The 15,854-nt window shown below is 41.7% G+C and overlaps 1 protein-coding gene and 1 non-coding gene across 2 annotated transcripts; both read right to left on the bottom strand.

The window, feature by feature from the left end:
* Trnad-auc lies at positions 1–68 on the bottom strand. The gene has a single exon. It is a non-coding gene; the product is annotated as a tRNA-Asp (tRNA).
* A 9,623-nt stretch (positions 69–9,691) lies between these two features.
* LOC124261336 lies at positions 9,692–14,387 on the bottom strand. Its single transcript, XM_046695646.1, has 3 exons — positions 14,085–14,387; positions 11,206–11,499; positions 9,692–9,831 (listed from the first exon to the last, which is right to left on the bottom strand). Exons 1-3 carry the CDS (start codon positions 14,308–14,310, stop codon positions 9,692–9,694), a joined length of 660 nt encoding a protein of 219 aa, XP_046551602.1. The 5' UTR covers positions 14,311–14,387.
* Positions 14,388–15,854: the final 1,467 nt, after the last annotated feature.

Below are 15,854 nucleotides of genomic sequence, written 5' to 3'. Positions count from 1 at the left end.
TGCCTCCACCGGGAATCGAACCCGGGCCTTCAGCGTGATAGGCTGACGCCTTACCACTGCACTATTGCGCTCTACCTCTGTCCACGGATGGGATTGAACTTCTGACAGAACAACTTTACTTCTTTTCTCCATTCTCTCGGCTTTTTGCAACTGAGAGTCTAATGCCCTCTTCCTCTGGATACTGATCTGCTGACGTCTCTTTGCAACAAGGAGTTCTGCTGCTGATGGCGGATCTGGAACGGCGGCTATAGCTGGTGGATATATAACGGCTGCTTCAGCAGGTGGATCTGGTACTGGCATATCTGCTACAACAGGTGGATCTGGATTTGGCATGGCCGCTTCTGCTGAGGGATCTGGAACAGTTACAGTAACTGGTGGCGCATCTGGTGCTGGCTGGTCTGAAAGAGGTGTCATGGCGATTATGGCATTGATGAGATCTCCTTCCGTCTCCAGTGTTGCAATCACCTCATCTGGGAGCTTGGAGGAATTTATTCCAGTTGGTGCATCTGATCCAGAACAGGCAGCAAATCGTGTTTGCTTGATTCCGCTGTGGTAGCTGGAACAGAACAAACTTGTGTCCCATGGTCCAAGCAGTGGTATTGTTGTCAGACATCCAGGCTGTTAACATGTCCTTCACATCACAGTTGGCAGCCTCAACGGGACCTTACGATTGGGGGTGACGTGGTTTACCATGTATGATCTTGGTGCTAGGCCATCAACGGTCTCAACACACATAACTTAGTGAGATGGTGCTGATAATGCATAATCCATTTGAATTGACCTTGTCACATGGATTGCATGTCAATCAAATCGACTTGTGCACGTTATTGGTAACTTCTTTAAGCACATTGTCTCTACCACCAGCAATTCACTTATGGTCTTTTGATATTCATGTCTTGGAATCAATACTCGCTGGTTGGTGTTGTAAAATTCATACAGGTGACGTCTGAAACTCCCTCTCAGACTCCATTTTGGATATGAACCTTTCTGAGGTGCAGGTGTTGTTAATACTGTTTCTAAATGAGCTCAGTTCTAAAATGAGTCAATCTCAAATTTGCTCATCAGCAAAGCCCATAGTTGGCCTTGTAGAATGGATAAACGTCTTACAATTACACTCTATAATCAGTACGGAGGAATGTACAATTACCAGAATTACAAAACAAACAAACCTTGCTTAATTCCCCTTTGATCTCAGATAGCTATTTATGCATTATTGCTCTCAATAAAGGTGTGTTTCAAATTATTGACTTTGATGGTCTTTCTTCGGTCTAACGAGAGCTCATGCATACACCAATACAAGCAGGGAAGAGCTTCGGGACCGTTCGATTATCTACGAGGGTGCACGACAACGTCGGAGACAGATAGGTTTGACAGATGAAGGTGCAAAGAGTATAGTTACAAGGACGCTGAAGTTCCGAATTCCAAATGTGTTAATATCCGTGAAGGTCCGGGTTAGAATTGGCCTTCAGTAACCCATGCTTGTCGTAAGAGGCAACAAACGGGATCGGGTGGTCAGACTCGCTGGCTTGGTTGACACATGTTATCGGTTCCCCACTGCGAAGATCGATGTTCATGCTGTTGATCACTGGATTGTCTGGTCCAGATTCGATTATTTACAGACCGCCGCTATACAGCTGGCACATTGCTGAGTGCGGCGTAAAACTAAACTCACTCACTCGCTCACCAAATGTTTTAATGAAATGCATAATAAGAGTTCAAAAACCAAATACGAATGCCGAATGCCGAGTGTCGAATGTGCAAAAATACCGAATCTGAACAAAATTCAGATTCGGGATTCGAATCCCTAATATGGAAAAATATTCAGATTCGGGATTCAAATCCCGAAACCCAAATGTTGAGAAAACTCAGATTTGAGGTTCAAATATCGGAAACTGTAGTAACCCAGGTATACAACGAGCACCTAGTACTTTAGAGGTTCAAATTTGGGAAAAATATTCAGATTCGGGATTCGAATCTAGTCTAATGTGCAAAAATACCGAATCTTTAAAAACTATTCAGATTCGGGATTCGAATCCCGAATATGGAAAAAATATTCAGATTCGGGATTCGAAACTAGTCTAATGTGCAAAAATACCGAATCTTAAAAAAATATTCAGATTCGGGATTCGAATCCCGAATATGGAATAAAAATTCAGATTCGGGATTCGAATCCCGAATATGAAAAAATATTCAGATTTGGGATTCAAATCCCGAAACCCATATGTTGAGAAAACTCAGATTTGAGGTTCAAATATCGGAAACTGTAGTAACCCAGGTATACAACGAGCACCTAGTACTTTAGAGGTTCAAATTTGGGAAACTAGTCTAATGTGCAAAAATACCGAATCTTAAAAACCTATTCAGATTCGGGATTCGAATCCCGAATATGGAAAAAATATTCAGATTCCGGATTCAAATCCCGAAACCCGAATGTTGAGAAAACTCAGATTTGAGGTTCAAATTTGGGAAACTGTAGTCTAATGTGCAAAAATACCGAATCTTAAAAAACTGTTCAGATTCGGGATTCAAATCCCGAATATGGAATAAAAATTCAGATTCGGGATTCGAATCCCGATTATAAAAAAAATATTCAGATTCGGGATTCAAATCCCGAAACCCGAATGTTGAGAAAACTCAGATTTGAGGTTCAAATATCGAAAAATGTAGTTTGGTTGTCTATGTTTTTAAGTTACCCAGGTATACAACCAGCGCCTAGTACATTAGAAGGGGGGTGAAATATAAGAATTCAAATACCGAGTGTCGAATGTGGAAAAATACAGAATCTGAAAAAAATATTCAGATTTGGGATTTGAATCCCGAATATGGAAAAAATATTCAGATTCGGGATTCAAATTCCGAAACCCGAATGTTGAGAAAACTCATATTTGAGGTTCAAATATTGGAAAATGTAGTTTGGTTGTTTATGTTTATAAGTTACCCAGGTATACAACCAGCACCTAGTACATTAGAAGGGGGATGAAATATAAGAATTCAAATACCGAGTGTCGAATGTGGAAAAATACCGAATCTGAAAAAATATCCAGATTCGGGATTCAAATTCAGAAACCCAAATGTTGAGAAAAATAATATGAAAACTCATATTTGAGGTTCAAATATCGGAAAATGTAGTTTGGTTGTTTATGTTTTAAGTTACCCAGGTATACAACGAGCACCTAGTACATTAGAAGGGGATGAAATATAAGAGTTCAAATACCGAGTGTCGAATGGTGAAAATACCGAATCTGAAAAAATTCAGATTCGGGATTTGAATCGAATATGGAAAATATTCAGATTCGGGATTCAAATCCGAAACCCGAGTGTTGAGAAAACTCATATTTGAGGTTGAAATACTCGAAATTGTAGTTTGGTTGTTTATGTTTATAAGTTGCCCAGATATACAACGAGCACCTGGTACATAAGAACGGGGATGAAATAATGAATATTACCCTTGTTTGCATTTCTTTGATCGTCATCGAGGGTTGATGCCTGCAATCAGGGAAGTGCTTCAGGACCGTTAACTATCTCCAGGGTGCACGGCAACGCCGATAGATAAGATTAAGGTGCAAAGAGTATAGTTACAAGGACGCCGTATGTGCAAAAGATAAAACCCGAATATGAAAAAAAATCAGATTTGGGATTCGAATCCCGAATATGAAAAAAATCAGATTCGGGTTTCGAATCCCGAATCTGAAAAAATATTCTGATTCGGGATTCGAATCCTGAATGTGAAAAAAATATTCAGATTCGGGATTCCAATCCCCAATCCCCAATCCGTTTCTAACTTCATGTTGCTAACATCAAGACCATTTACAGTATCAGTCACATATCACAGTCAACGATAACACTATTTTGACTAAACATTTTATAGGAATGAAGTTCTTTAAAAAATGGTAAAAGTATATGGACTTGAGTTAGAAGTAGTTTTGAAGTAGAAACATTAAGATGTGATGTATCAACGTAGTATCCACACACTCTAAAAGTGTATCCTTGTAAACCGATATTAACCCGAAATACGTATACACGTATATACACATCGAAAGAATGGGTAAAATGTGAATATCCCCATACGGAAGCCTTTTAGGGCCATTCACTTGTAAATTTCTTCTTGAAATTTCAAGATACTAAGCTGACATTTCAAGTTTAAATATTAATATTATATGTATCTTGAAATTTCAACTTAGTATCTTGAAATGTCAACTAAGCATCTTGAAATTCCCAGGAAAAAAAAAAACCGAACAAAAACCCCGCATAACCCTAAAAGGCTTCCTTATGTACTGTGCTATCTATAAATAACATCATATCTGGACTTGTTACCGTTAATCATCATTGTGAACGATTGTCGAGACAACTCACATGTGAAGTTCCGGGTTAGAATTAATCTTCAGTAACCCTTGCTTGTCGTAAGAGGCGACTAACCGGATCGGGTGGTCAGGCTCGCTGACTTGATTGACACGTCATCGTATCCCAGCTGCATAGATCGATGCTCATGCTGTTGATCGCTGGATTGTCTGGTCCAGACTCGATTATGTACAGACCGCCGCCACATAGCTAGAATATTGATTAGTGCAGCGTAAACTTAAACTCACTCACTCACTCTTGATTACAGGTATGCCATGTGAGAAATCCTGCCAAGACGGATTCCTCTGGTTCCAGGATGCGCAGACCTGTTCCCCAGAATACCAACACCAGGGCGTCGGCTCCACCCCCTTCACCTTCGTCAATGCCTGCACCAAGGCCAACATCGACGCCGGTAACATGTTCTTCCTCTACCCCCCCTGAGAGCAACAAGTACGTCCAGTGCGACATTACCGGCGTCTACTACATCCGCCCCTGCCCCGCGATGATGCATTTCAGCCTCCCCAAGAAGGAGTGTGTCAGGAGGGATGACAGCGATGATGTTTGAGTGACGTAATCACAATGATGCTGTCGGTGCGATACCATCTGCTGTAGCTCTTCAGGGACATTTCTTCAGTTCTTTGTAAAACATCTAGTTTGTCTTTGTGGAATGATATTGGTATCTATACTCTCCCAAAAAAGAACATCGTGAAAATAGCAATTTCATGTAGCAATGAATTAAAACGTGATACATTTTACAAAAGGTTTTGCTCTGTTTATGAGTCCTATGGTGTTTATGTTTTGAAACATCACAACAAAACGCACCATCCGTAAAATACCCGTATTTAACAGCATGATTTTCAATTTCGGCGTGTAGTGTCACAGAATACACAATTCACATGCAATGCACGTGAAAGTTGGGGATCATATAGGGTCAATAAAAGGTTGATCGCTGTCTGTCGATTTTTCACTGTATTTGGAATATTGCAAAATGCCACGTCTAAGTGAAGCCAACCGTCATATCGCCATTGGTTTGCTTGAAGCTGGCCAGTCTCAACGTGCAGTTGCCCGACGCATGAATGTTCACCAAAGTCACCATTTCACGGCTCTGGGAGAGATATCGCCGGCAGAATTCGGTAGCAGCTGCCCCTCGTAGTGGGCGACCTCGAGCGACCACTGCGGGTACATCACCTGCGTCATTGAACAGCTACGGCGACCAGTAGCGCTCGACAAATACCCGGATTGAGGAGGCTTTCTGCACAGACCGTCAGGAACAGGTTGAGAGAGGCTCGTTAACGTGCCAGAAGACCTTATTTTGGGCCTGTGCTTCGACAACAACATCGTCGACTAAGAGTTCAGTGGTGCACCAACGTTCAGGCATGGAATCTACCGAATTGGCGTAGAATCTGGTTCAGTGATGAATCGCGATTTCTCTTGGAACGACGCGATGGAAGAATGCGGGTGTACAGACGTCGACGTGAACGTTTCGCCGACGCTTGCGTTTCCCAGGTGGACAGATTCGGCAGGGAAAGTGTTATGATGTGGGGAGCGATCACCTGCCGTAGGAGAAGTGATTTGGTGATGATCCATGGCAACCTGACAGCTCAACGGTACTGTGACGAAATCCTACGCCCACACCTCCTTCCAATCATTGATCGCCAGAGGGAGTTGTTTCAACAGGACAATGCCAGGCCCCACACAGCACGTCACACTAGAGACTTCCTCCAGAACCACAACATCAATGTGGTCCCATGACCCTCAAGATCGCCGGACTTAAACCCGATCGAACATCTGTGGGATGCCCTGGACAGACGGGGGCGACGCCGTAACCCTCAGCCCCATACACTTCAGAAACTCGCACAGGCACTACAGGCAGAGTGGGCTGCGATTGGGAGATTCTCAGACTTATTCGTTCGATGCCGAGGCGATGCCGTGCAGTTCTGGACGCCCACGGTGGTCACACGAGGTATTGACTTCAGCGCAACCACACGTCTCCATGTGACACTCAAACTAACTTTCCTCGAGTTGGTGCCTAAGACGGATAAGTCTGCATTCCCAGTGTGCAATTTCGCTATATTTCATTGACTCATAAAGCCTACAAGATGTTTCAAAATAAACATAAAAATACAGTTGAAATTCCTATATGCGTTTCTTTTTTGGGAGAGTATATTACCCTCAACTATGCTTGAATGATGTAACTGCTTTTGATATTTCTGTGTACCTCTTGGTTGAATGTTGAAGAGCTTATGTAATGTTAAAAGCTTTTGTGACGTTTTTTCTGTGCATTGGCCTCTTGTGGATAGTTGTTAATGAAGATTATCGTTTATAAAAGATAGTCAAGATACAGGTATAAGATACGTACAGTTGAAGAATAACTTATTATGAGGATATCCCGAATAATATGTAATCAAGATTTAACAGGTCCATATGCAGAATGTATGTACAGAGATGTATAAAGATAGTGTCTATGTTTCTTATACAGTGTGGTGTTCTATTGAGTAATGAACATTTGTATCTGGATCAGCTCTCGAGAAATGTTGGCTTCATAGAACTGTCTGTTCTTCATCATAGGAAATATTGAGTACGGTGGATCGTGAGTGAGTTGGATTTTACGCCGCTTTTAGCAATATCCCAGCATTATCGCGGAGGATACCAGAATTTGGTTTCAAACATTGTATCCATGTGGGAATCGAACCCACACCTTCAGCGTGACGAGCGAGCACTTTAACCGCTATTCTACCCCTACGCCCCGGTGGATTGTGTCTTCTACAGTACACGTGTATCTGTTAACACAATTTCTATTCATGACAACCACATGACAACCTATCTCGGCGGAGGCTCTTTATCTTCACCAACCTGAGCGTGGCACAATAAAATCAAATCTTTACAAGCGTGCAAAAGACATATACCCCTTTTTGTTTTAAAATAAATGTCAGTCGGTATTGTATGTTTCTGTCATCAATGTCATCCTTGTCATCCATGAGGCGATAGTTGAGAACAAACACAAGGCTGTATAGTGTGTTTCCTGGGTGTTCCCACTGAAGGTCGAGACTTGACTCTGTGTGACTTGTACAGTAGTAGTCAATAGGGTTCCCAAGAAAGACTCGGTCTATAAGAAAATATAGTAAAGACGTGTAGTTTAATCATACTGACTGAGTTTGACTTTACGCAGCTTTTAGCAATATTCCAGCAACATCACGGCGGGGGACACCAGAAATGGGCTTCACACATTGTACCCATGCAAGTCAAAACATTGATTACACAACAGTCTCGTTTCCTGTTGACTGGGTTCCGTCCTATTGCGCAACTTAGTACAATAACCAGTCCACAATTTTGAGACCAGTTCATTTAACTGGACACATAAATATTAATCAGTATTTTTTGATACATCTAAGCACTTGTATATTGCAACACTACCCTCCTTATAATCATTGCAAACACGTCGTGCAGCGTGCTCTGTCGTACAGCGAGCACTGACAAACAGAAACCTGGAAATCGTGGGAATCTCAAAACGAGGCTCTGCCGTTAGAAAAGTTTGGCGGTCTGGTACGGAATTGTGCGTTACAGAACTACACTGAATAAGCGCAAAAACACATAACAGATGTAACCAGTGGGTCAGATGCATTGTGAATCATTTTACGACCTCATCAAACAGGGGCAGTCTGTGAGGTCTTAGTTAAGGTCATGCTGCCTACACCTCGCCATAAAATATTAAAATACGATGTTATTAAAGTTTAAAATTAAAATTCATTTGTAAGTACCATTTTCTTTTGGAACAAGGAATTTGAATTCAGTGTAACCATAGTTGTTTGTGATGTCTGTTTTCACTTTCACACGAGAAAATTCGGATCGGCTGAAAAGTAGGTCATTGTCTGAATAGGTTAATGAGACTCATGTTTCGGTTTGGTGCGCCAGAGGTTAATGCACACAACAAGCACGCACGCACACGCCTTCCAAATTACTTACCATCATAGTTCAGATCCCATCTGCTGACGTCACACGTAAAGCTGACGATGACCGCGATGAGTGATGATATCACTGACGCCAGTAACGTCGTGAACATCTCCGTGACGTTGTCAGTAATGAGATTTAAGCCAGCTACTCGTGAACAGTAATACCCTCTGATGCCTACTGAGCTGGAAAGTTGCTGGGTCCCTATCACTGCTGATGTTGCACTGAGGGATGTCTGTGAATATACCAAAGGGACACAACCGTTTATGTAAAATGTACGAAATTATTAATCCAAGTGTTCAGTCATGGACGAAATACATTTCACTTCGTTCATAGTAAACGTATACTGAGATGTGGATTGACACAAATACTTATGAATCAAAGTATATATGCTGAGTATAAGGATGAATACATTCTACACATTATGATCATGAAATGATTCGAATGGGAAGTACGTCACAGTGATTAATTTATGAAATTCACTAAATCCAAAGTAGTTATTGTTCCAGATGTGAACACTAATCTGATAAAACCTACCCTCCAATTTATCTTTCGAAGTGATGTTTAAACTGGTGCAAACCCGAAACGATTACGGTTTATGATAAATATTTATCTCAAAGAAGCATATATGTCTATATTTCACATGCACTGTCTGACCTAACAAGCTGTTGAGTGAGTAAGCTGGATTTATCAAAACGAATCTGAGATTCAAACCAACGAACAGAGGTTTGTCGCCCGCCTGGGAGACGTAATGCCACACAACGAATTGTTACACCTTGGATAAGAGACATAATTCATGACAAACTTTTCCCGGGTTTTTTTCGCCATACCTATGTGTCTGAGTTTATTCAAAATACTTGCATCACCAGTTGGAGAGCCATCCTCAAACGCAGACAAACTGCAGCGAAAACATGGTTGCGCAACAGAGAAAAATGTCCAGTCTTCCTGGTCACCACTCGCCCCTTTCCGTAATATGTCCCGGTATAAGACAAGTGGGTCACGAATGATCGGGCAGATTTTCCTGTCCATTCGGAAATATTCGGACGCGCTCGCTGTCATATCGGATTCTTAAACGCATCACATCATATCAGAAATTTGATTATAAAAATCAAAGCCTCTCGCAAATTACTTTTGTTCGAGGTGATGCGAGTATAAAGGAGATACAAACAGATCTAAATAATCTTTGGTTGTTGTAAGTAAATTTCATCTGTTCGTTTCGTGCGCCATTATAACCCAGAAACATACTGTCATAGTTTCGAATACAGGATTCGTTTCTTGGTTTGTCAGTACGTGCTCTGATCTATAGAATTCATGAAAATAATTAAGATTGGAGACCTGTATCATTTTAAAATGACACGTTATGAAAGTCATGGAAATAAGAATTTATATGTTAAACAAAACTCACTCAGACGAATGGTTTATCTGCTCTCTGGTCCGACATCACTGAACTGAAACTAAAGCCAATGGCGCATCGTTGGTCTGAAACCACGAAGAAGGAATCTCGCTCGACACAGCCAGAGGACAAACGGGGACTGCATGCTCCAACTACAGCGCAATCTGGGATCTTCAATGGGCCAGCATCAGTCATATCCACAGGTCTTCCCATTAGTGTAGAGTGAGTTCCATCGTATCCATTGATGCCAGTGTAGCGGCTCCTGTCCGTCTGAATAGGGTACTCTGTACCATGCAGTGCCGCTCCTCCACGTGGAGACTGAAGCAAGGCTTAGAGTGAGTGAGTGAGTGTCATTTCATCAGTTCCCTTATTTTTTGTCGGTAGTATATTATTTCATGTGTGACATGGACAAGCTGATGCAGGTAGTATACGAACACAAATCGGTGAAAATCAGAAACACATTCCTTGCGAACCAAACCATATTTGTAATTATGTAATGTATCGCCCCGTGCTCCAATATGTGTCTGGATTGTTGGCTTGGGACTACTCTTCCACTCGTCAGTAAGAGCATAGCCGAGTTCCTGTAGATTTGCGGGAAGGACATCAGAGGCAAATCTGAAGCTCTTTCGAAATATGTTCGATAGCGATGAAGTCTGGTGACTGGACTGTGACTTCTTGCGGACAATGGTCTTCTGCTCTAAACCGATCCAAGGTATTTACAGGAAGCCTTCATGAAGCTAGAGCTCAGCGTCAAACAATAATCATAAAGTAATACAGTAATCATAAAGTAATACAATAATCATAAAGTAATACAATAATCATAAAGTAATACAGTAATCATAAAGTAATACAATAATCATAAAGTAATACAGTAATCATAAAGTAATACAGTAATCATAAAGTAATACAATAATCATAAAGGAATACCGTTTCACTGGATGCCCACTTGTCCAGAAATCTGGAAATAGTTACACTGTTATGTTAATGTTTATAGTATGACACATTTGAAACTTGAATGGTACAAATGCTAAATTAATCCGATATCTGGAAATAAAAGGATTAATACATGTATTTATTATTTTCGATCATTTCTGATGAAATCGGCAAGTGATTGATTGATGGATGAATGTTTGAATAAATGCAGAAATGAAGAAAGACAATATATTACATAATGATTTTTACAAAATCTGGATAAATCAACCACAGGCTCTGAAACGTACATCAACAATGTGCATGAATTTGGAGTAAGTGCTCAGATTGTGCAGGAATCGTTGACTGACTGAATTAAGTGAAAATAAACTTTCAATTTTTATTATTATTCTTGCTATCCTTATTCAATAAATACTAGGTCCGGAGAGGGACAAGGTTGTTTGCACATTCTTCGCATGTTTACTTGTGACATTTAATATATCCAAGACTATATTATTTTCAAAGTAAGATTGTGCATCCCTTCGGGCATTGTATATTTTACAGTGTTTGGTTTGTGAATATTCATCAACAATCGACTAATAGAAACTCCAACTCACCCAGGTTATCAACACCATCACAGTTCAGATCCCATCTCCTGACGTCACACGTAAAGCTGACTGTGACGTCACCGAGTCGGACTGGTGTCACACTGAAGGTGCGTGAAGTTACAACGTCGCTGGTATCAGAAGCGTTGTGGTCTATCAACATCTCCGTAACGTTTCCAGTAGTGAGACCCACGCTTGCCCCTCGTGAACAGTAATACCCTCTGATGTCTACTGTCAGTGTGAGGGTTGTATTGGGCTGGAGAGTTGCTAGATCTGCATCACTGCTGATGTTGCACTGAGGGAGGTCTGTGAAATAGATATTAATGTAGACTGAAGTAGAATATATGCGTGATGACTTTTATAGATGTGTATGATGGTACTTAGCTAACGACTAAACGGCCTACTGCAGTGTACGTCTTACGTACACATTTCACAGCCAACAGTTTACTGTAGAGTGCGCCTCGCCTACAGAGACGCTTACCTAATAACTTCATGGCCTAATGTAGGGCTTTCTTCCAAAACCCCTACATCCCATAACCCCTACAACCCAGTACCCCTTAGTCTAACAATTAGTTAACACAACACGCGGCATTTACCTGTCTGGCATAATGAACTGACCCAAAGGAGAGATTACAGGGTGGAGTATACAGTGTGAGATTAAGCTGCACAGAGTATACAGAGGAGAGATTACAGGTGGAGTATACAGTGTGAGATTAAGCTGCACAGAGTATACAGAGGAGAGATTACAGGAGGAGTATACAGTGTGAGATTAAGCTGCACAGAGTATACAGAGGAGAGATTACAGGTGGAGTATACAGTGTGAGATTAAGCTGCACAGGGTATACAGAGGAGAGATTACAGGTGGAGTATACAGTGTGAGATTAAGCTGCACAGGGTATACAGAGGAGAGATTACAGGTGGAGTATACAGTGTGAGATTAAGCTGCACAGGGTATACAGAGGAGAGATTACAGGTGGAGTATACAGTGTGAGATTAAGCTGCACAGGGTATACAGAGGAGAGATTACAGGTGGAGTATACAGTGTGAGATTAAGCTGCACAGGGTATACAGAGGAGAAGGGACATGTAGACGGGGGCTGGTTTTCAAGGACACCCCAGATATTCAAGCTGGCACTGGCACTATATTGAGAGCTGAGATTTGTGTGACCATTCAGTGTTTAGTTTAAACCCTTGGCATCATGTATGAATAAGAGAAAACATGAGTATCTCAAAAACCAGCTCTTTCAGTAAACATGAAGGGGGAACCACTTTAACAAGCCACTGTAGTTTCAAATTGCTTTTTATGCACTTTAATATTTAAGTTTGATTCTAGCGGACTTCTGCCTATCTCAAACACACAAAGTGTTTCTTGCATATTTTGTTGCTTGAAGTTTGTGATGCATTTATTGCAGATTTTGCTTTTTGGGGTGAGTACCAAGACACAAAGTCAAACAAAATGGGGATCGTGAGGCTAGAACATAGCAAAACCAATTTGTTTGAGGTTAACAGATAATATGTAGAAAAATAAAACATAAAAAAACATTTAATATGTTATGACATTAAGATATTTAATGAAGTTAGTTAAAACCTAATATGTTTGTGATCATCCACTAAAACCATTCTCAAACTCATAGCTTGGTTATTGCTCATTAAAATCACTCTCTCAAACTCATAGCTTGGTTATTGCTCATTAAAATCATTCTCTCAAACTCTTAGCTTGGTTATTGCTCATTAAAATCATTCTCTCAAACTCATAGCTTGGTTATTGCTCATTAAAATCATTCTCTCAATTGCTAAGTTTTTGGACTGGTCCATTGTATGAAATAGGTAACAGGCAGAAACTTAGAAGTGCACTGGAGCTTGAACTTTGTTGTAGTAAGCTGTAAGGGTTATCGGGAGGCTACCTACTGTAGAGTACGCCTCTCCTACAGAGGTGTAAACCTAACGATTTCATGGTCTACTGTAGAGTACGCCTCGCCTACAGAGGTGTATACCTAACGATTTCACGGCCTACTGTATAGAGTACGCCTCGCCTACAGAGGTGTATACCTAACGAATTCACGGCCTACTGTATAGAGTACGCCTCGCCTACAGAGGTGTATACCTAACGATTTCACGGCCTACTGTAGAGTACGCCTCGCCTACAGAGGTGTATACCTAACGAATTCACGGCTTACTGTATAGAGTACGCCTCGCCTGCAGAGGTGTATACCTAACGAATTCACGGCCTACTGTATAGAGTACGCCTCGCCTACAGAGGTGTATACCTAACGAATTCACGGCCTACTGTATAGAGTACGCCTTGCCTGCAGAGGTGTATACCTAACGAATTCACGGCCTACTGTATAGAGTACGCCTCGCCTACAGAGGTGTATACCTAACGAATTCACGGCCTACTGTATAGAGTACGCCTGGCCTATACAGGTGCTTAACTATCTATACTAATATCCTGTTAGTGTGCTGAAAACCGGGGTTCTTACTTGTGCATCATATGAGTTCCATCGTGCTTACCCGTGAAGGTCCGGGGTAGAATATTGGCCTTCAATAACCCATGCTTGTCCTAAGAGGCGACTAACGGGATCGGGTGGTCAGGCTCGCTGACTTGGTTGACACATGCCATCGGTTCCCCATTGCGCAGATCGATGCACATGCTGTTGATCACTGGATTGTCTGGTCCATACTCGATTATTTACAGACCGTCGTCATATAGCTGGAATACTACTGAGTGCAGCGTAAAACTAAACTCACTCACTCCATCGTGCTTATTAAACAAAATACTGCAAGGAGACGAGGGATGTCGCACGTAGATGACGATTTGCGACACAGAAATACACGTGTTTCCTTGACAACCCTGGTCCTACACCATTGAAATCAAGAACATGAAATACTCACTCGCCACGGTCAGCTGGCAACTTTGGACGGGAACAGCACCAACTGTTGTTGCATCCATGATGCTCCAAGTCCCAGCATCTGCCATCCCCACACTGTCTATAGTCAGTGTAGTGTGTGTAACATTCACGACTCCACTGTATCCAGCCACAGGGCTGCAGCCTGGGAAGCATGTGACGACATATCGGCTATCAGGTCGAACCCACACAAAGCCAGTGTAGCGGCTCATGTCGGCCTGAATAGTGTAGTCTGTACCAAGTAGCGCCACGCCTCCCGAACACGGGGAGACAACTGCAGCAACACCTGCAGTGAGTGAGTGGAGTGAGTGAGTGAGTGAGTGAGTGAGTGAGTGTACGTGTGAGTGCGGTGAGGTTAATGGGTGAGTGGGTGAGTGAGTGAGTGAACGTGTGAGTGAGGTGAGGGGGTGAGTGAGTGATGGAGGGAGTGAGTGAGTGAGTGGGTGAGTGAGTAAGGTGAGTGAGTGAGGCGAGTGGGTTAGTGAGTGTGTGAGTGAGCAGGTGAGTGGGTAAGGTGTGTGAGTGAACGTGTGAGTGAGTGAGGGGCCGGGTGAGTGAGTGATGGAGGGAGTGAGTGAGTGAGTGAGGAGGTGAGTAAGGTGAGTGAGTGAGGCGAGTGGGTGAGTGAGTGAGTGAGTGAGTGAGTGTATATTTACATTATTATGGCCGTAATCGATCTTTGTCACAGACGGGAATTACAACCACCCTTCCCTTACCCTGACGGTTACATAAAAGTGACGTCAATGCATAGATCAAAGCTGAAATTGGTAATGCGACAAGCAGTATAAACTCACTGTAAGGAATGTATGCTATCCAGGCAAGGAACACGTAGAGATGACACTGTGCCCACATGTTTAAGGCCGATTTCAACTGCAACAAAAAATATTAAATTCTGGTCTAAACGTTTATGATTAATCATGGTAACAAATTTCTCTTTCGTAGAACCACCTATAATACCTTAAGCAACAGAAAGAAAAGAATAATGAATATGTAAAAAAAACCCACGTATTTCTGTCAACTCCGGGTATATACTAAAGACACTATGTCACACCACACTTCTCGTAAAAAATAATAATGCATTTCTCTCAATAATACTATCAGTCCTCGGGGAAGCTATCATATAATTTATTCCCACAATTACGCATTTAAATTACAATATTAATTAAAAAGTTCGAATGAATTAATCCAACGGTGCACTCAACAACCCGAACATAACTTCAAGGGAAGTCGTAAGGGATAATACGTCTTTTATTGAATCAATAGAAAGCTAAAGTGAGTGCATATGCCCCAATATGTATAATATAGGCCAAAATATTGTCGAAAATATGTGACATTGTGCCTTTAAGGCAAGTATAAAATATTTCTAATCCCTGTCACAGCTATCCATATATACTATCTTACATGCATTTAAAGAGGATAGTTACAAAACAACACAGCTTGTATATTAGTCCCAAGCAGACAGGGTAAGCTGCATCCAACAACAGAGAGTAGGGTCCACCCCCGAGATTACATGTGTGTCTTTATCTGTGGGTACACAGGGTTGTATTAAGAGTGGAACAGTTATAACAGTTTAGTTTATTTATGGGTATCAATGCTCCACAACGAAGCACATGTGATACATGTGGTCTCACCTTAGGCCAGTGAGTTTGTTCAAAATTGCCTCAGCAGAAAATGAGTACCCGGTGGGATGTCATGTGACTTTCACTTTCTAGCGCCTCAAAGGCAGCATGGGTTATCCGGGGTAATAATGAACAGT

Source organism: Haliotis rubra, unplaced genomic scaffold, assembly GCF_003918875.1.
Source record: "Haliotis rubra isolate DU_JTF1 unplaced genomic scaffold, ASM391887v1 Scf797, whole genome shotgun sequence".
Lineage (NCBI taxonomy): Eukaryota > Metazoa > Mollusca > Gastropoda > Lepetellida > Haliotidae > Haliotis > Haliotis rubra.
The sequence above is the reverse complement of the archived record's forward strand: the minus strand, read 5'-3'. Positions and strand labels throughout refer to the sequence as shown.

Coding starts and splice junctions, on each gene's coding strand:
- LOC124261336 (XM_046695646.1), bottom strand. CDS start 14,310: ATGAGCCGCTACACTGGCTTTGTGTGGGTTCGACCTGATAGCCGATAT. Junction 11,500..14,084: donor TTGCCAGCTGACCGTGGCGA/GTGAGTATTTCA, acceptor TCTATTTCACAG/ACCTCCCTCAGTGCAACATC. Junction 9,832..11,205: donor TGATGGTGTTGATAACCTGG/GTGAGTTGGAGT, acceptor ATTGCGCTGTAG/TTGGAGCATGCAGTCCCCGT.